Here is a 17,737-nt window from a genome sequence, read left to right as displayed (position 1 = left end):
CTAATGCATAGAATTACTGAATCACTATATTGTACCCCTGAAATCAGCATAACACTGTATGCTAATTACACTGGAATTTCAAAATTAATTAGTTAAAAAAAAAACCATCATTGTCAAAAATCACCCTTGAAAGCTATTTAGGAGATTATCTATTCAATATATCCACTACGGCCAGTTCTTCCTCTCGCGTGGTCACAGATGACTGCTTCTTCTGGTGACTTCCAGCGGAAGTAGTTGGCTTGTATTGTCAGGGCTTGACATCAGATAATACATCTCATCTGTAGAGGTGAAGCTTGCACTAAGGCAGCAGCAAGGCTTGCCCTTCAGGGCAGTGGTGCAGGGACCAGGACTGCCCGGGATAAGAGCCGTCACCGCTGCATCAGCTCGGTGTGTGAAACGGCCCCAAATCACCTACTCATCTCAACAGTTGCTGTTTCCTGAAGCGAGAATAGTTGAATATTCACAATGCACATGTGCTGCCTGGACATCGCATCCGAACATTTCCTCAGTCCGTATTTTGAGACGTCTCAGGGGACATGTACTCGGTTCCAGGTCCTATGGGATTGTCAAGAGGAATAATTCTGGAACTCCTAGGACATGGAGTAACTTGAAAATGCTGGCTGGGCAGAAATAAGAGAGAAAATCAAAGAGGCTCAAAGTGACCACTGACATGCCTCTGCCCCCTTGCAAACAAGTAAAAGCAAATACAGATCCTTGGGTTCCGAATTGGGCTGCTTTCAGGGGGCTGAGAGTGTTGCCAGTTTCTTATTTCTTCCACCCTCTTCTGTCCCTGGTAGCTCATGCAATCAAAGTCATTAATTCCATTAGAATGCATGACATTAGCTTCAATGTTCACACAGTAAGATAAAACCCCCGTGTTCTACTCCTTGGTGTTTTTCTTCAAATGGCTTATTCTTATGCAGTTGGGGGACCAAGACTGTGAGAGAATCTTAAGCGAGAATCTCACAACTGTGAGATCATGACCTGAGCTGAGACCAAGAGTTGGTTGCTCCACCGACTGAGCCACCCAGGCGCCCCACCACTGCTCTTATTAAATCTAAAAATATGTATTTCTCAGGACGCCTGAGTGGCTCAGTCGGTGAAGCGTCCGACTCTGGCTCAGGTCCTGATCTCACGGTTCATGGGTTCGAGCACCGTGTCAGGCTCCGTGCTGACAGCTCAGAGCCTGGAGCCTGCTTCGGACTCTGTGTCTCCCTCTCTCTCTCCCCCTCCCCTGCTGGTGCTCTGTCTCTTCCTGTTCTCAAAGATACACATTAAACAAATTTACAAAAACGTATTTCTTAGTGGCAATGGACGTTTAGAATTATACAATGTTGAAGTCTGAAGGAAGCATTAGCCACTACCTGGCGTTTCCCACTTAGCAGGTAAAAAAAAAAAAAAAAAGTCCAGGGAGGGAAAGTAATGGCCTAAGCTGGTCAGGAACAAACAAGATGAGGACATTAGATTCACACCAGAGCCGTGGGAAAGTCATAGGCAGATAGGTACGCTTTAACTTAAACTTGACGTTCCTAGGGTCAGTCCTCCTTTTCACGGTTCAGTTGCAGGCTTCCGAGTAGCCCCTGCCCAAATACACCAGCTCTTCTTCTCCAGGAGGACCTCACACTGTGGGGTCACGGGGGGCAGAATCCTACTTACGGAAGCTTGATGGGCCACAAGAACATTCTCAGCTGGATGCGCTGGGAACACTCTAGCTTCCTGTACGTGGTTCCACAGCCTCATACGCACTATTTTGGGTGGCACTGGGAGGAGAGGGTTGGTGCTAAGCAATAAGGTGAAACTAACTTGGCATCGGCAGGACACATAAGGGGGCTCCAGTTTGGGAGCCGAGAGCTAGAGCTCTGCTGTTTCCGAGGCAGCGTTTTATATCGGGTGGATTTGCTGATTTCAAGCTGTAACTGACAGTAGGGGGTTTGGAGGCTGTTGGCAAAAGGAGCCGGCCAGCAGCTCCTGGGGGACAGACTCATCCACGTGATTATGGAGGGGGAGAAGTCCCACCATCTGCCACCTGTAAGCCGGAGGCCCAGGAAAGCTGGTAGAGCAGTTCCAGCTCAACCTTGAAGGTCTGAGAACCAGGTGAGCCAATGGAAGTCCTGGCCCGAGCCAGAAGGCCCAAGCAGAAGTGCTAACGTCTGCAGGCAGGGCAAGGTGCGTGTCCAGCTCCGGCAGGGAGCGAATTTGCCCTTCCTCTACCTTTCGGTTCCATGTGGGCCCACACGAAACTGATGAAGTGATCTTGGGTCAGTCTACTGATTTGAATGCAAATTTCCTGCGGAGAAATCATCACAGACACATTCGGAAGTAATGTTTTTTAATAAACGTTTTTAAAGTGTTTTATTTATTTTTTGAGAGAGAGACAGAGACAGAGCCCAAGTATGGGAGGTATAGACAGAGAGGGAGAGACAGACTCCGAAGCAGGCTCCAGGCTCCGAGCTGTCAGCACAGAGCCCGACGCGGGGCTTGAACTCGCGAACCGTGAGATCATGACCCGAGCCGAAGTCGGACGTTTAGCCGACTGAGACACCCAGAAGGCCACACCATCTTTTAAGGCCAGCCAGCTAACAGTCAATCTTTAAAAATCAGCAGATGGAAGCAGCTTAAATTCCACAACCAAATACTGCATCCTGGGCTGTCATGTACTTGGAACACAAGATATCACTGTCTATATGCTGAACTTCCCAAGTAGTTGGTACCATCCTGGGAAATCGTGTTTGAAGGCAATTTCAAGTAAGTTACAATGTTATATAACAATCACTACACACAATAAACCTTTTATCTGGAACTAAAGGAAGAGGTATGTGCCTTTTATGAGTAGGAAATCGGTATCTCCCTGTCCCTACCCCATAAACGTTGAACGAATATTTGAAGAGTTTTGACTTGGAAGGACATCATCCTGGTTGGCTTGTCCAGAAACAGCCACGCATCCTCTTTGATGATTTGTGTGTTATCCACCCACACAGAAGACGGGCTAGAAAATGTCTGTACCGACGAGGGGCTGGCAATCCTTTAAGAATCTCTGTTGTGGGGCACCTGGGTGGCTTGGTCGGTTAAGACTCCGACTTCGGCTCAGGTCATGATCTCACGGTCCGTGAGTTCGAGCCCCAGGTCGGGCTCTGTGCTGACTGCTCAGAGCCTGAAGCCTGTTTTGGATTCTGTGTCTCCCTCTCTCTCTGACCCTCCCCCATTCATGCTCTGTCTCTCTCTGTCTCAAAAATGAATAAACGTTGGGGCGCCTGGGTGGCACAGTTGGTTAAGCGTCCGACTTCAGCCAGGTCACGATCTCGCGGTCCGTGAGTTTGAGCCCCGCGTCAGGCTCTGGGCTGATGGCTCAGAGCCTGGAGCCTGTTTCCGATTCTGTGTCTCCCTCTCTCTCTGCCCCTCCCCCGTTCATGCTCTGTCTCTCGCTGTCCCAAAAATAAATAAATGTTGAAAAAAAAATTTAAAAAAAATGAATAAACGTTAAAAAAAAATTAAAAAAAAAAAAAGAATCTCTGTTGCAACCACTCAGCTCTCCTGCTGTGGTGGGAAAACAGACAATATGTAAATGAATGGATGTGGCTGTGTTCCAAGGCAACTTTATTAACAAAAAGGGGCAGGGAGCCAGGTCTGTCCCATGGGCTGGAGTGTGCTGACCCATGGTAGAGAGAGATGGGTTCTTGGATGAGTTTACATCAGTATTATTTGAAATGCAGGCAGTTGCCTCATCTGTCAAAACCTTAACATCTAGCACTGAAATCTGGCAACGCTCACACGAACTGCTGACCTCTATGTTTGCCTGCCACGTAGAAAAATGTCGCACCCTCACAGCAGTTCTGGGTAATTCTCTGCCCAATGAGGGTGTCCCTTGGCTATTCCCATCCACCCCCAAGAGTGCATACAGAGAGCAATCTGTGTTCGCCAAACTGAACTCCATGTTATGAGGGAGGAGATTAAAATGCAAGAGACTTTTATAAATTCTTTGGGTAGATGATTACTCTTGAATATGGAAAGATATATAAACTTTTACTGCCAGCTTTCAAGCCCTATTTTCCATTGCAGACAAAGCCGGGATGGCGTCTCCTGAAGGGGAACGGAGGACAGTATTAAAGCTGCTTGTCAAGGGGCTGGAGGGAAAACTTTCTAAGGTGGAAGCTGGGTACTTTCTCTGATTCAAACAAGCGGAACTAATGTTACTGTGCTTTCTTGCCACGGTGTAAGGAAAAACCAAACTTTGGAGTCGGCCGCCCCTGAGTTCAAATCCTGACATCACCATTTATTGGTTGTATAGCTTTGGGTTAAGACACTTCCTGTCTCCGGGCCTCAGTTACTCCATCTGTAAAATGGATTTTTTGGTAAAGTTAAAAGATAGTAACAATAAGTTAATGTCATATGCTGTATCATATAAATGTTATGTCAGTTAAACTATGGGTGGTTCATGGCTGGCACTCATCAATTTTGCTTCCTTTTGCCATGTCAGGGTCATGTTTGCATGGCAAAACATTAGAAAACATCCTCCTCTCTCTTCCTAGTCCCTTTACACATGCCATTTTATCTACAACCTTGAGTTTCTGATTGCACTGCAGAACCTGGGGTCGAAAGATTAAGATGTGGTCATAGCTCTCTTACTAATCTACACTGACTTTGGAAGATCATGGGACCAGATTGTTGAAAGGGATTAAAAACAATTTTTTTTAACGTTTTACTGAATTTTTTAGAGACAGAGCACGAGCAGGGGAGGGGCAGAGAGAGAGGCAGACACAGAGTCCAAAGCAGGATCCAGGCTCTGAGCTGTCAGCACAGAGCCCGACACGGGGCACAAACCCACAAACCATGAGATCATGACCTGAGCCAAAGTTGGACGCTTAACCGACTGAGCCACGCAGGCACCCCTGTTGAAAGGGATTTTCTATCATCCTTCAAATCCCAAGTCCAGAGGCTTTTTTTTTTTCCATCTACAAAATGAAACGATGTGTGGAACAGGATATAATATCTAAAAATAACTGTGAGCCACTTTGAAATAAGTAAACAAACAAACATGACACATTTCGTTGCTAAGGGAGACAGTGGCAGTAACTTAGAACATCTCAAGACACCCAATGCAATGAGTTTTCCCTATGACCCAGATAGATTCATTGCATTTGAGAGCCATCAAAGACTTGGACGGTCAGAGACAGTCCTGCCCACCTCCTCCCCCTTCCTCCTGTCTCCAGGCAAGTGTGGGAGTTTATGGATGGGCAGGGAGGAAACTTTATCTGGCAGCTTTACGGATGTGTAGCTGACTTAAAGTACAGTTTGTTAATTTTCACGGGGGGTCTATATCCATGAAACGGTCGCCATGGCCAAGGTAATGAATTGACTCATCACTCTGTGGGAGCTTTGTGGCTGCGAGAGTAACCAAGAGATAGATATTACTGGCAAGGCCTCGGGGGTGACAAATATCCTAACACGTGTACCCTGTCACAAAGTGTTGTCTTATCCAAAAGAGCCGATACCACCGCCACTGAGAAGAGCTGGGCTCAGTCCCTTGGCAAAATTAACGAACAGCCCAGATGAGGAAACTGAGGCAAGACCCACATCCGTTTCTTCTGTTTTCATGGAAACACATCCAGAGTGCGTATGTTATTTTAAAAAAAAAAAACAATATGGCATTTGCTAAAAGAAATTCTTGTCTGCATCAAATGCTTCCTATCACACTGATGCTTAAAAAGCTATATATATGTTAAAATGATACATTTTAAGTGACAGTGGGTTCCTCTCAATAGGGTCATTAGCTAAGCCTCCCCTCCCCCAGCGACATGGGTGCCACACAGGGGCTGATGCTTCTCCGTGGCCTAGAGGGTGAAGGTCAAAGACACAAATTCTAGGCATGGACACCGTTGGCTTTTCTACTCGTGAAGAAAAAGGAGACCTCGTTTTGCCTTCATCATCAAGATACAGTATGCTTTTAATAAATCATCCACGAACAGAAGGATTCATGGCACCAAGAAAGAGCTCATGAAAACCTAGTTACATGCTCCTTGTTGTAAAGTATCTCATAGAGTGTGTCACGCATAATTTACTTGGGACACAGATGTAATTTTGATATTTTAGGTGTTCGCTGAAAAGTCATCTGGAGTTTAACATTAGTTGCAAAAATCACGTAAGAACTCCAAGAACAAAATTTGGTAGTTACGAGAAAGATCATCCCTGTCACGTGGGAAGTCACACGCGAGGTCAGTGGTTCTCCAACAATTATATGCCTAGAATCTCCTGGAAGGATGGTTCAATAGATTTCTCAGGCCCATCCCCGAAGTTCCTGATTCAGTTGATGTAGGTGGAGCCCAAGAATCTGAATTTTTAACGAAGTTCAACGTGATCCTGAGGGTGCTGGTCTGGGGCCCATATGCTTGGGCCCCGCTTTTCCCCGGGGCCCGTCCAAAGCTGGCTGTTGATTGGACACGGTGGGTAGAAGAGACCAGCAGAGACGAAGCACCTGTCACTGTTCTCACTGTCTGGAAACTAGCTCTGGTGGCTGCCCAGGACCCTAGAGAAGCAACCTTCAAAATTCCTGATAGGTCTACTGTATTCTTCAACCAAGAGCATTTAAAGCAAAACTAGGCTGTCTGGGTTCACCACCTAATGGGTTGATTTCGGGACAGTTGACAACTAGATGTAGAGATGAACTTAAGTACCATTTCCCTGAAGACTTAAAAAAAAATAAAGCAACGAAGACACGGAGGGTCAAAGGCTCTCCCCAGCCATTCTCACCCGAGCCCAGTAAGTAACAACTGATACCAAAAGTGGCTTAGTTTGGGGAGCAATACTTATATTTTAAAATGTAACTGTGTCTTACACATTTATCCGCAGAGCCCCGAAGACAAAGCGATTGCCCTGCACCCCCAAGTCAAATAGCTGAGTTTTTATTTGCTAGGCCGTTGCAGTCGTGGGGACATTTCCAATTTAATAACGATTACTTCTCTTCCTATCCTAAGCTAGCACGAGACTTAACACATTTTAACTTATTTGCTTTCTTTTGGTAAAGAATACGTAACAGAAGCCTTACCGTTTAAACCACCTGTAAGTGGTCGGTGGCACCGCGTGTATTCACACAGATACGCAACTGTCTCCACCATCCGCCCCAGATTGATTTGTTGAACAGATTTCCCCCCAAAACACGATCGAGTTGGAGGTGACCTGTACGGTCAACCGGGGGGTTTTTGACACCACCTACGGTGTCAAACGGGCGGGATTCTCCTAAGTTTTCTGGAGGAGAGCTAAGTTGAAGTCCTCACGGAGGAAGAGCTACACGACTGAACCCAGATATGAGGCCCAACTGCGGGCCCCCAGCCCGTCTTGTGAATGACAGGCTGCAAAATCCTGGCATCAGCCGTTGCTTCTCAGATGCCCTCTTTTTCTTTTTCTTTTCTTTTTTTTTTTAAACTTTGGAAGATGTGTTTATTTATTTATTTTTCAATATATGAAGTTTATTGTCAAATTGGTTTCCATACAACACCCAGTGCTCATCCCAAAAGGTGCCCTCCTCAATACCCATCACCCCCCCTCCACTCCCTCCCACCCCCCATCAACCCTCAGTTTGCTCTCAGTTTTTAAGAGTCTCTTATGCTTTGACTCTCTCGCACTCTAACCTCTTTTTTTCCTTCCCCTCCCCCATGGGTTCCTGTTAAGTTTCTCAGGATCCACATAAGAGTGAAACCATATGGTATCTGTCTTTCTCTGTATGGCTTATTTCACTTAGCATCACACTCTCCAGTTCCATCCACGTGGCTACAAAAGGCCATATTTCATTCTTTCTCATTGCCACGTAGTATTCCATTGTGTATATAAACCACAATTTCTTTATCCATTCATCAACTGAAGGACACTTAGGCTCTTTCCATAATTTGGCTATTATTGAAAGTGCTGCTGTAAACATTGGGGTACAAGTGCCCCTATGCATCAGCCCTCCTGTATCCCTTGGGTCAATTCCTAGCAGCACTTTGCTGGGTCTTAGGGTAGATCTATTTTTAATTTTTGAGGAACCTCCACACTGTTTTCCAGAGCGGATGCCCTCTTTTTCTAACGCAACGCAGACATTACTCTGAGTACTGCACTCCCTCGCATCGAATCTCAAATCTTCATACAATCTTCCAGGCGTTACCATCAGTACATAGAACCTACTTACCGTCTCCCTATAAAAATAAACGCAACCCACGTGGCACAAGGGAAAGTGACAATCCTTGGTGCTGCTTCTGGGCCTGTTAAAGACCCAACGCGTGCATGTACCCATTCACCGGTAGGAAAGTCTTCAACGTGGAGAGGCCACCAGGAAGGTTCTTTAGCATGGAAATCCTCACAAACAGAAATGTTCTTACCTGGGTAGGAACACACTTTCCACCACGTAAAAGTCTTGCATGAGAACATCTCTATCCGGCTTGGAAGTGAGATTACCCACGGTGTATCCTATCCCCAGCTGAATAGCACCTTTGATAGCAGATGATGCAGTCTGCAAAGAAAACAAGGGTCTCAGGGTCAGCCTCAATAGTCAGGGCCTTGTTCAAGGTCACAAGCAGCAGAAACAGGAAAAGGGGGTTAGATTTTCTTTCCTGTTCCTCACCTGTGTGGAAGCTGGGTTTGGAAACAGGACAGGTTCCTTCTTTTGACAGTGAGCCTATTAAGGACCCTTCCTGATATCAAATTATTCTTGTGGTAGTATTTCCTACAAATATTTCTAAGGTCAAATTACAGTCCCAAATCTCCACCTTTCTGTTAGTAAGAGCTTAGAAATTTGGTAGGATGCTTTCAACACATGGTATTCTAATTTGTACCAAAAAAGAAATGGTATAGTCACATTTTTTAAAAATCTGAAGTTCTATAACACACCTATGGATCAGGAAGTGTATTTGCTTATCTAGTCTGAGAGAGAGAGAGCGCGCGTGAGAGAGCGTGCGCACACACGCAAGTGGGGGAGAGGGGCAGAGGAAGATACAGAGAATCCCAAGCAGGCTCTAGGCTCAGCATAGAGCTGGATGCGGGGCTTGATCCCTTGACCCTGGGATCATGGTCTAAGCCAAAACCAAGAGTTGGATGCTCAACCCACTGAGCCACGCAGGTGGCCCCCTCAAAAGGAGTACTTTATCTTCACAAGAAATAAGACAGCAAAAAGTAATTTGAGTCTTTGGATAAAATTTAATTTGGAAATTGCTTACTAGTTTTGCCATGAATCCACAATCACAATTGCCTACACTGACCTGTGTAGGAATAATGTATATACATTAATGGGGAATAATGTATATACATATATGTGTACACATACATACACATACGTGTGTGTGTGTGTGTGTGTGTGTGTGTGTGTGTCGTTTTAGCCAATAAAATAGGAGAAATAGCAAAGTAACTCAATTTAGGAAAATTAGAAGGCATGCTCTTTTTTTTTTAATCTTTTAAATGTTTGTTTATTTTTGGGAGAGAGAGGGAGAGGGGCAGAATGAGAGGGAGACACAGAATCCGAAGCAGGCTCCAGGCTCCGAGCTGTCAGCACCGAGCCCGACGCGGGGCTCGAACTCACGGACCGCGAGATCATGACCTGAGCTGAAGTTGGGCACTTAACAGCCAGCCAGCCAGGCGCCCCAGAAGGCATGCTTCTCAATGTTTGTGCAAGTGTGGCCATTTCAGGTGAAGTCACCAAGTGATTACTGGGGACCTAGCCCTGTGCTTGCAGTGGTTTGTCTGGGGTTCAACCTCAGGTGACTGTGGATCACGGCACTTTGGCTAGAGGACACCAGTGTTGGGGGTGGGGTGGAAAGGATATACGACCTAGCTTGGTTCTGTATGTCCTTTGCCTGTGATCACAGAACGGCATCCAAATAGGTTTAAAGCATCTGCGAGCTGTATGCATACAGCCAGTTTTGAAGCCTTTAAGAAGGGATTATCTCCACGATTCAGGAAATCTGAGGATCAAGGATCAAACCGGAGGCCAGGATCGATCCGAGCTGCTCAGTCACTTCCACTCTACAACTCTACGAACCCTTCCCCACGGAGTCATCATTTGGTGGCTTGTTCACCCCACTGCAAATATGATATCCCCCCTAGTCTGAGCACAACTCTCTGCCCTCCTTCCTAGAGGAGGCAGAGAGTGGCTCGGTGTTTTTCTTCTTCCACATGCCTCTTCAAGATTCCAGGGCAGCAAGATGGCGAAAGGCTGGGACTCAAGCCCCCAGGGCAACTAGGCTTCAAAAACAAAAAAGTTTGCTATTTTCATTCTCGCTCCCCGAGTTCTGCAATGCCACCAACTGGCATCAGGGACCTTTTGTACCAAGAGCTCTGACTTCGGAAGACTGGAATGGATTTTCTTCACTTTAACCTCACACACAAATTCAAAAGGCATTTCTATCCATCACTCAGAGCAGTATGGCCCAAGATATGACATCAGCACTTTCCAGAGGACCCGACACCCCGACGTGTTCTGTTCCAGAACTATCAACAGAGTCCTGCGCTCTCAAAGCGCTCGTCCCTCCCCACCCCTGACTGCTACCCGGAACTCTCGGTATTTCTGCTTAATTCAGTCCTCTAGTCCTTCTGGGGCCGGGACACCTGTCATACAGATGAGGGAGTATAACCAGTGGTTTCTTGACCACCCTCCTCCTCGAACCCCAACTACAGAAGGTGGTCAAAGCAGCAGAAGTCTATACCTGGTGTTTTCAAACTTTAGAAAGCATGAGAATCACGGAGATACTTAAAAGAGACGAAGGCAAAACCGCAGAGACAGGAAAAGCAGCAACGGTTGCCAGGGGTTGGGAGAAGACAGGGGGAACACAGAGGGTTTTCGGGGCAGGGAAAACACCTTTTATGATACTGTAATGATGGCTACATGCCGTGACACAGGTATCTAAGCCCACAGAACACACATAACGAGCGAGCCATGATGTCAACTGTGGACTCCGGGTGATAAGGTAGGTTCATCCATGGTAACAAACCCAACCCTGTGGGGGAGGATGTTGATAGTGGGAGGCAGAGAGCACGTGGGAAATCGCTGAACCTTCTCAATGCTTCTGTTAACCTACAACTACTCTAAAAAAAAACAGTCTTAAAAAAACAGTCAATGGGCATGGCCAACCCAAGCCAAAATCAAGAGCAGACCGATGGGTTGCATCTCCAGACTTTCTGATTCTGAAGGTCTGGGGTGAGGCTCAAGAATTCGCTCTTGCTCTAAGGAACACTGGACAAATCTTTCTCCGATGGCATGAGAGTAAATTTTGAATCCTCCAAGGAATAAGATTCGGGAAAGGGCTCTGTTGACGTCTGTTTAGTTAAACCAAAAAACAGACTTGTGATGCTATTACCTTCCTTTCTGCCTCCTTAAAATTCAAGTGCTCTGAGGGGAGACATAACAGAAATGGTAACAGAAGTTCGTATTTTTTCGATCCACACTTCGCGCCTGGTACTTGACGCACAATGATAATAATCGTAATGACAATCTGTCGTAATCGCAGCGCAGACGTACGGAGCATTCACTGAGTGGTAGGCACTGTTCTGAGTGCTTTTATCCTCACACAGCTAGTGACGAGGTGCAAGTGGAACTCACATGTGGGGAGTCCAAGTTATAAGCAACTACACCGTCACCTATCAGGTCAAAATCCCTGATTTTGCCCTTTTTACAGGTGGGGATTTAAGGCGCAGCGAGGTTAAGTGACTCGTCCCACTCCCATCGCTAGCATATGGCACTCTGGCTGCAAAGCCCACGATGCTTCCACATCTGTTTTTTCATCCCCCATCCCCACTCCCAAAATGAGCCTGGGATGCAAGTCTGAAGTTCCCTCTTAAGTCTAGCTGTTTGACCTCAGCAGAGGAAGGAGTTCTGTGGAAGCCATTCCTTTTAATAAGCCAGGGCTGAAATATTTTATTTGCTTCTCATCACACCCAACCATGAGTCAACCTAAGAAAAGCTGTAAACCGCTTGGTAAACCAGTATGAATACGGGTCAATGTCACTTGTTAATGTCACCACCAGCAACGGTGGTGGGGGTGTGTGTGGTATTTTGCTGCCAAGGGAGGGATGAGGTCTTGAGGTTTCCTTCTCCCCACCTCCATGTAACATCCGATGCTTTGGCACCCATGCATTTGTAGAGAATTAAAAAGCATCTTGCCCACTTCCTGGGAATGTCTGTGTTCACTGGGGCATGTGGTTTCTTGAGTCACCAGCAGTAAAGGCGCCACCCAGTACCTCAAGTTCTCCCAGCGGGCAGCAGTCACGGCAGGCGGATGGGCCGTGCTGTCTTATTTTCTAACACGGCCACTCGTAAGATGGGCTTTAAAACTGTAAAACGGAAATGCTACGTGGAGTGTCTCTGGTTAGCAGATTAGTAAACCATGATGGTGACAAAGAACCCGCGTATAGGGCTAGTGGTTCCTCTTGGACAACCAGCACATTCCTTCCCTGCAAACTGCACACCATAAGCCCTTCTTCAGTCCTTCGGGATTCCAGCCAGCAGACCAGCGACCCAGTAACAAGTCCGTGGCTCCACACACACTCAGCCTCTCCGGTTTTCTCTGTAGGACTTGGCTGATGCTCTCACAGCGCTAGGACATGACCATCTTCCCTTCGAGCTCCACCAGGGACCTTTGACTCCTTTAGAACATGTAGCTCTCAATTTCGGAACACAGCGAAACAGAGCCTATTTTTAATTCAGGACTTTGCATGGGCTAAGTGGAGGCAACACGTTGCCTGGATACTAGAACAACCTCTAAAGCTTTGCATAGTCAGAAAAAAGAACCACAGAAGACCGCGAAAGCAAACCACTGACACTTCCATAGCTCCTCTTTCCTAACCCACCCTTGCGCAGGGCTGACGAGAATCCTAAGGGGAAAACGAACATCAGCTCTGGGTTTGTGTGATAGGTTTGGGTTTTCAAAGTGCTATCTTTTAATGTTTGATCCTCACGACTGTTTTGCAGGTAGGGAGGGCTTATAAAGCCCATTTGACAGCTAAAGACAGCGTGGGTCTGGGAAATTAACCGGGTCTAAGTCCCTTGGCTAGGGTGTGGGAGAGCCAGGAATGATGCTCTGGTCTCTGAAGGCGCCTGGTTCAGCACTCCACCATCTTCCACTATCTTACGAGCCTGAATTTTTCTGCTGGAGACGATCTGATCTGACTGAAGCCGGAAAGTCCTCCCACGATGAGATAATCATGGTGGTAAGTAACAATCTGACAACATCTATGGAAACCCACCATCAGGGAAGCAATGATCCTGACGACAGTAAGATTTAACTGACATGACACTGGTTACGGGAGACTGCTTTCTCCAGCACATTGTCTATGAAACCGGATCACTTAACGTGCCATCTGTTATCAGTGGCTTGGAAAGGAAGTATGAAAACATTTCATGCCAACGGCACTTTCTCCTCCAAGGTGTTCCGATGAACTAATTACGGGATTAGAGCCAATATAGATGATGCCAGAGTGAATTTTGTCAAAAGTACAGATCTCATCATGTCGCCACCTTGTGCAAAACCCTCTAATGGGTTCCTGGTGTCCTCACTATAGGATTAAGTCCAAACCCTTTAGCTTGACAAAGAACCCTGTCTTACAGTATTATTCCTTCCTGACCTCCATGGACTCCTGCATCTTGATATAAAAAGAGATTCTCGGGGCGCCTGGGTGGCTCAGTCGGTTAAGCGTCCGACTTCGGCTCAGGTTGTGATCTTGTGGTCCGTGAGTTCAAGCCCCGCGTCAGGCTCTGTGCTGACTGCTCAGAGCCTGGAGCCTGTTTCGGATTCTGTGTCTCCCTCTCTCTCTGACCCTCCCCCATTCATGCTCTGTCTCTCTCTGTCTCAAAAATAAATAAACGTTAAAAAAAAAAAAAGAGATTCTCACACTCCCAAACAGACAGACAGACAGGCAGACAGACAGACACACACACACACACAATGCTTTGAGCAAGCTGACCTTACAGGTCCACGAAGCCCTAAAACTCTAAATGACATTTTCTGGTCGGGCGCATTCTTCCCAAGGAAGTGGTCCAACGTGTTCTCTTTTTTCAGAATGTGTTTTTCCAAAACCACACAGAGATCTAGAGAGTCTAATTCTAAAATTTTTTTTAATGTTTGTTTTGAGAGGTAGAGTATGAGCAAGGGAGGGGCAGACAGAGACGGAGACACAGAATCCACCCGAAAAGGGGCTCGAACTCACAAACCTCACAATCATGACCCGAGCCGCAGTCGGATGCTTAATCGACTGAGCCACCCAGGCCCCTAGAGAGTCTAATTCTAAATTAGAGATGTTCACTGCCAAGGGGCCTTAGGCTGGGCCATGAAAAAACAGCTCAGCGACACCTCTTCACAGCGAGAGGTGGGAATCCTTGTCCGACATGGAGAACCCCTACCTCCAGGTCCGTGTTCCCCTCATCTCTGAAGCTATACTCAAGAACAGAGGCACAGGCTTCTTTGCCCCAGTGGTAGAATTAAAGGGAAAGAAAGTAGGAAAGATTGCATGAAACGGGCTGTAGGAGTACAGAAATGGGATGGTTTATGGGTGGGCAACCTAAGGCTTCTGAGCGGGAGAGGGGGGCACTCTCATCTTCCACTTGTTCAAACCAAAGCTCCAGTCCCTCTGTGTGTTAGGTTTCTACTGCTGCTGTAGCAAATTACCGCCAATGAGTGTGCTCAACACAAACTTATCATCCTACAGTTCCGTAGGTCACAAGTCCTAAAATCAAGGTGCTGGTAGGGCTGCGTTCCTTCTGGAAGCTCAGGGGAGAATCCGTTTCCTTGCCTTTCTGAGCCTCTCGAAGCCGCCCACAGTCATTGACTTGGGGCCTCTTCGTCTTCAGAGACAGCAGCATCTTCAACTCTCTTTCTCTCTCTGACCTCAGCTCTTGTCACACTGCCTTCGTGGACTCTGAACCTCCTGCCTCCTTGTCATAAGGCCCTGCCAGGAGAGTACAGGAGGATCTTTCCATCTCAAGATCTTTAACCAAATCCCATCTGGGAAGTCCTTTTCCCACGTAAGCTAACGAATGCACACAGTGTAGGGATTGGGACATAGCCAACTGTGAGGGCGCCATGATTCTGCAGATCATACTCCAGTTCAGGGCTGATTTCTAGCATTTTCCCCGGGGTTGCCCCAGGTAAAGAGAAGAGCTCCCTTCAGAATGCCATTCAGTCAGATGCTGTTCGTTCATTTAACAGAGATCTGAGAACTTTCTGTGAGCCATGCACCGGTGCTGGGGAAAAAAAGCACAATGTTCTTGCTCTCATGGGAGCTTCTGGTCTGGTGGGGGAGACAGACATTAGGCAAAGACTCACACACATAATGACAAGAGCAGTCAGGGGTATAAACAAGAGGGTGAGGTCACTGAGGCCCACAGGGTGGAGGTCAATTTGGAAAGGTGGGGTTAGGAGAGGCATCCCTGAGGAACGGTACACACGCAGAGACTTGAAAGGTAAGAAGGGCCAGTCAGCAGGTCCTGTCAACAAGGGCTGGCTGGGGGCCCCCCACATGCCAGGTGCTCTTCTACAAATGGGGATACAGAAGTGGCCTGGCCAGGGTCCTGGCCCTTAAGGAACTCTGAGAGTCCCACTAGGAGGTCAAGGCAACAGATTTCCAGGCAGCAGTTCAGGGACCCAAAAGCAAACCATGGCAAATACACAGCAGTGGACCCCGTGGAAAGTGTGAGAACTAGAGGCTGGAAAGATCCTGGCCTCAGATCTGGGCCTTACAGGCCATGATAAGGGTTTTTGTGTGTGTGTGTGTGTGTGTGTGTGTGTGTGTGTGTGTGTGTTGATAAGGAACAGCTTTCTAATTTTAAAAGGATCGCTCTGGCTGCTGGGTAGATGGAAAGGAGTTAGGGGGCTGCTGTAGTGGCTCAGAGAGATGTGGACGGCTTAAGGAGGGTGATAGACAAGATGGACAGGAGAGATGAATGGGAGAGATATTTTGGAAGGAGCTAAGACTTGCCATGAGCTAGTAATGAGGGCAAGCAAAGTCCTGAAACATCCTGGTGGTTCTCTGGAGCAACTGAGAGGACGGAGTTTGCTCGGCTGAGGTGGGGAGACTGAGGAGAACATATTTTGGGGCGGAAGATCAAATGTTCCATTTGAGATGCCAATGAGACACCCAGTCAGAGATGTTAAGATGTAAGTCAGGAGCTCAGAAGAGAGGTTTGGGCTGAAAATTTGAATAAGTGTTTTCCACATATAAATGGCATTGGGGGTTGACAGAGGAGTATTCTAGAAGGACCTGGAGCTTGGTGAAACATTTAGGGAGAAGACAGAAAGGAGAACCTTTCGCAGTGACAGAGGAGTGATGGCAGGAGTAGGAAGAAAATAAGAAAACATGGCTTTCAAGAAACCAAGAGAAGAGAATTTGAAGAAAGAAGTGACCTGAGTCTCAACCGAGTGGTCCTTTTATTTGGTAATATGAATACAACTTGGTGGGATCTCAAAAGCTATGGGTTAAATTCTCTAATCTTTTCTCTCGTCATCATTGATTCATAAGTCCAACTCTGCATCTAGAATATTTGACAAAATTAAGTTTATTTATTTGAGAGAGACAGAGAGAGCGTGTGCACACGCACACAGAGGAAGGGCAGAGAGAGGAAGAGAGAGAATCCCAAGCAGGCTCCATGCTTTCAGCACAGAACCCGACATGGGGCTTGACCCCATGAACCATGAGATCATGACTGGAAAAGAAATCAGGAGTCAGACACTCAACCAACTGAACCACCCAGGTGTCCCTAAACCATATATTTTTTTAATTTTTTTTTATTTAAAAAAAAATTTTTTTTAACGTTTATTCATTTTTGAGACAGAGAGAGACAGAGCATGAACGGGGGAGGGCCAGAGAGAGGGAGACACAGAATCTGAAACAGGCTCCAGGCTCTGAGCCATCAGCACAGAGCCCGATGCGGGGCGCAAACTCACGGACCGTGAGATCACGACCTGAGCAGAAGTCGGACGCTCAACCGACTGAGCCACCCAGGCGCCCCTAAACCATATTTTTAAAATGTGTTTTTTAGGCAACCGACGGAATAGGAAAAGATATTTGCAAATGATATATCAGATAAAGAGCTAGCATCCAAAATCTATAAAGACCTTACCAAACTCAACACCTGAAAAACAAATGATCCAGTGAAGAAATGGGCAGAAAACATGAATAGTCACTTTTTCAAAGAAGACATCCAGATGGCCAACAGACACATGAACAGATGCTCGACGTCACTCATCATCAGGGAAACAGAAATCAAAGCCACACTGAGATACCACCTCACGCCGGTCAGAGTGGCTAAAATGAACAAATCAGGAGACTATATATGCTGGCGAAGATGTGGAGAAATGGGAACCCTCCTGCATTGCTGATGGGAATGCAAACTGGGGCAGCTGCTCTGGAAAACGGTGTGGAGGTTCCTCAAAAAATTAAAAATAGATCTACCCTACAATAGCACTACCCAGCAATAGCACTACTAGGAATTTACCCAAGGGATACAGGAGTGCTGATGCATAGGGGCACTTGTACCCCAATGTTTACAGCAGCACTTTCAACAATAGCCCAATTATGGAAAGAGTCTAAATGTCTATTGACTGATGAATGGATACATAAGATGTGGTTTATATATACAATGGAATTACTACTTGGCAATGAGAAAGAATAATATCTGGCCATGTACAGCAATGTGGATGGAACTGGAAGGTATTATGCTGAGTGACCTAAGTCAGTCAGAGAAGGAGAGACATCATATATTTTCACTCATATGTGGAACTTGAGAAAC

At 46.6% G+C, this 17,737-nt stretch overlaps 1 protein-coding gene across 2 annotated transcripts in view; it reads right to left on the bottom strand.

The window, feature by feature from the left end:
* The window catches only part of PIP5K1B (phosphatidylinositol-4-phosphate 5-kinase type 1 beta), a 318,684-nt gene that overhangs the window by 131,216 nt on the left and 169,731 nt on the right, over positions 1-17,737 (bottom strand). For both annotated transcript variants that reach the window (XM_043566259.1, XM_043566257.1), the window contains exon 3: positions 8,349-8,479. In XM_043566259.1, coding sequence (XP_043422194.1) covers positions 8,349-8,479 — 131 coding nt within the window. The remainder of the gene's footprint in view (positions 1-8,348; positions 8,480-17,737) is intronic.

Source organism: Prionailurus bengalensis, chromosome D4, assembly GCF_016509475.1.
Source record: "Prionailurus bengalensis isolate Pbe53 chromosome D4, Fcat_Pben_1.1_paternal_pri, whole genome shotgun sequence".
In the NCBI taxonomy this organism is placed as follows: domain Eukaryota; kingdom Metazoa; phylum Chordata; class Mammalia; order Carnivora; family Felidae; genus Prionailurus; species Prionailurus bengalensis.
Note: the sequence above shows the minus strand (reverse complement) of the source record. Positions and strands in the feature narration are given on the sequence as shown.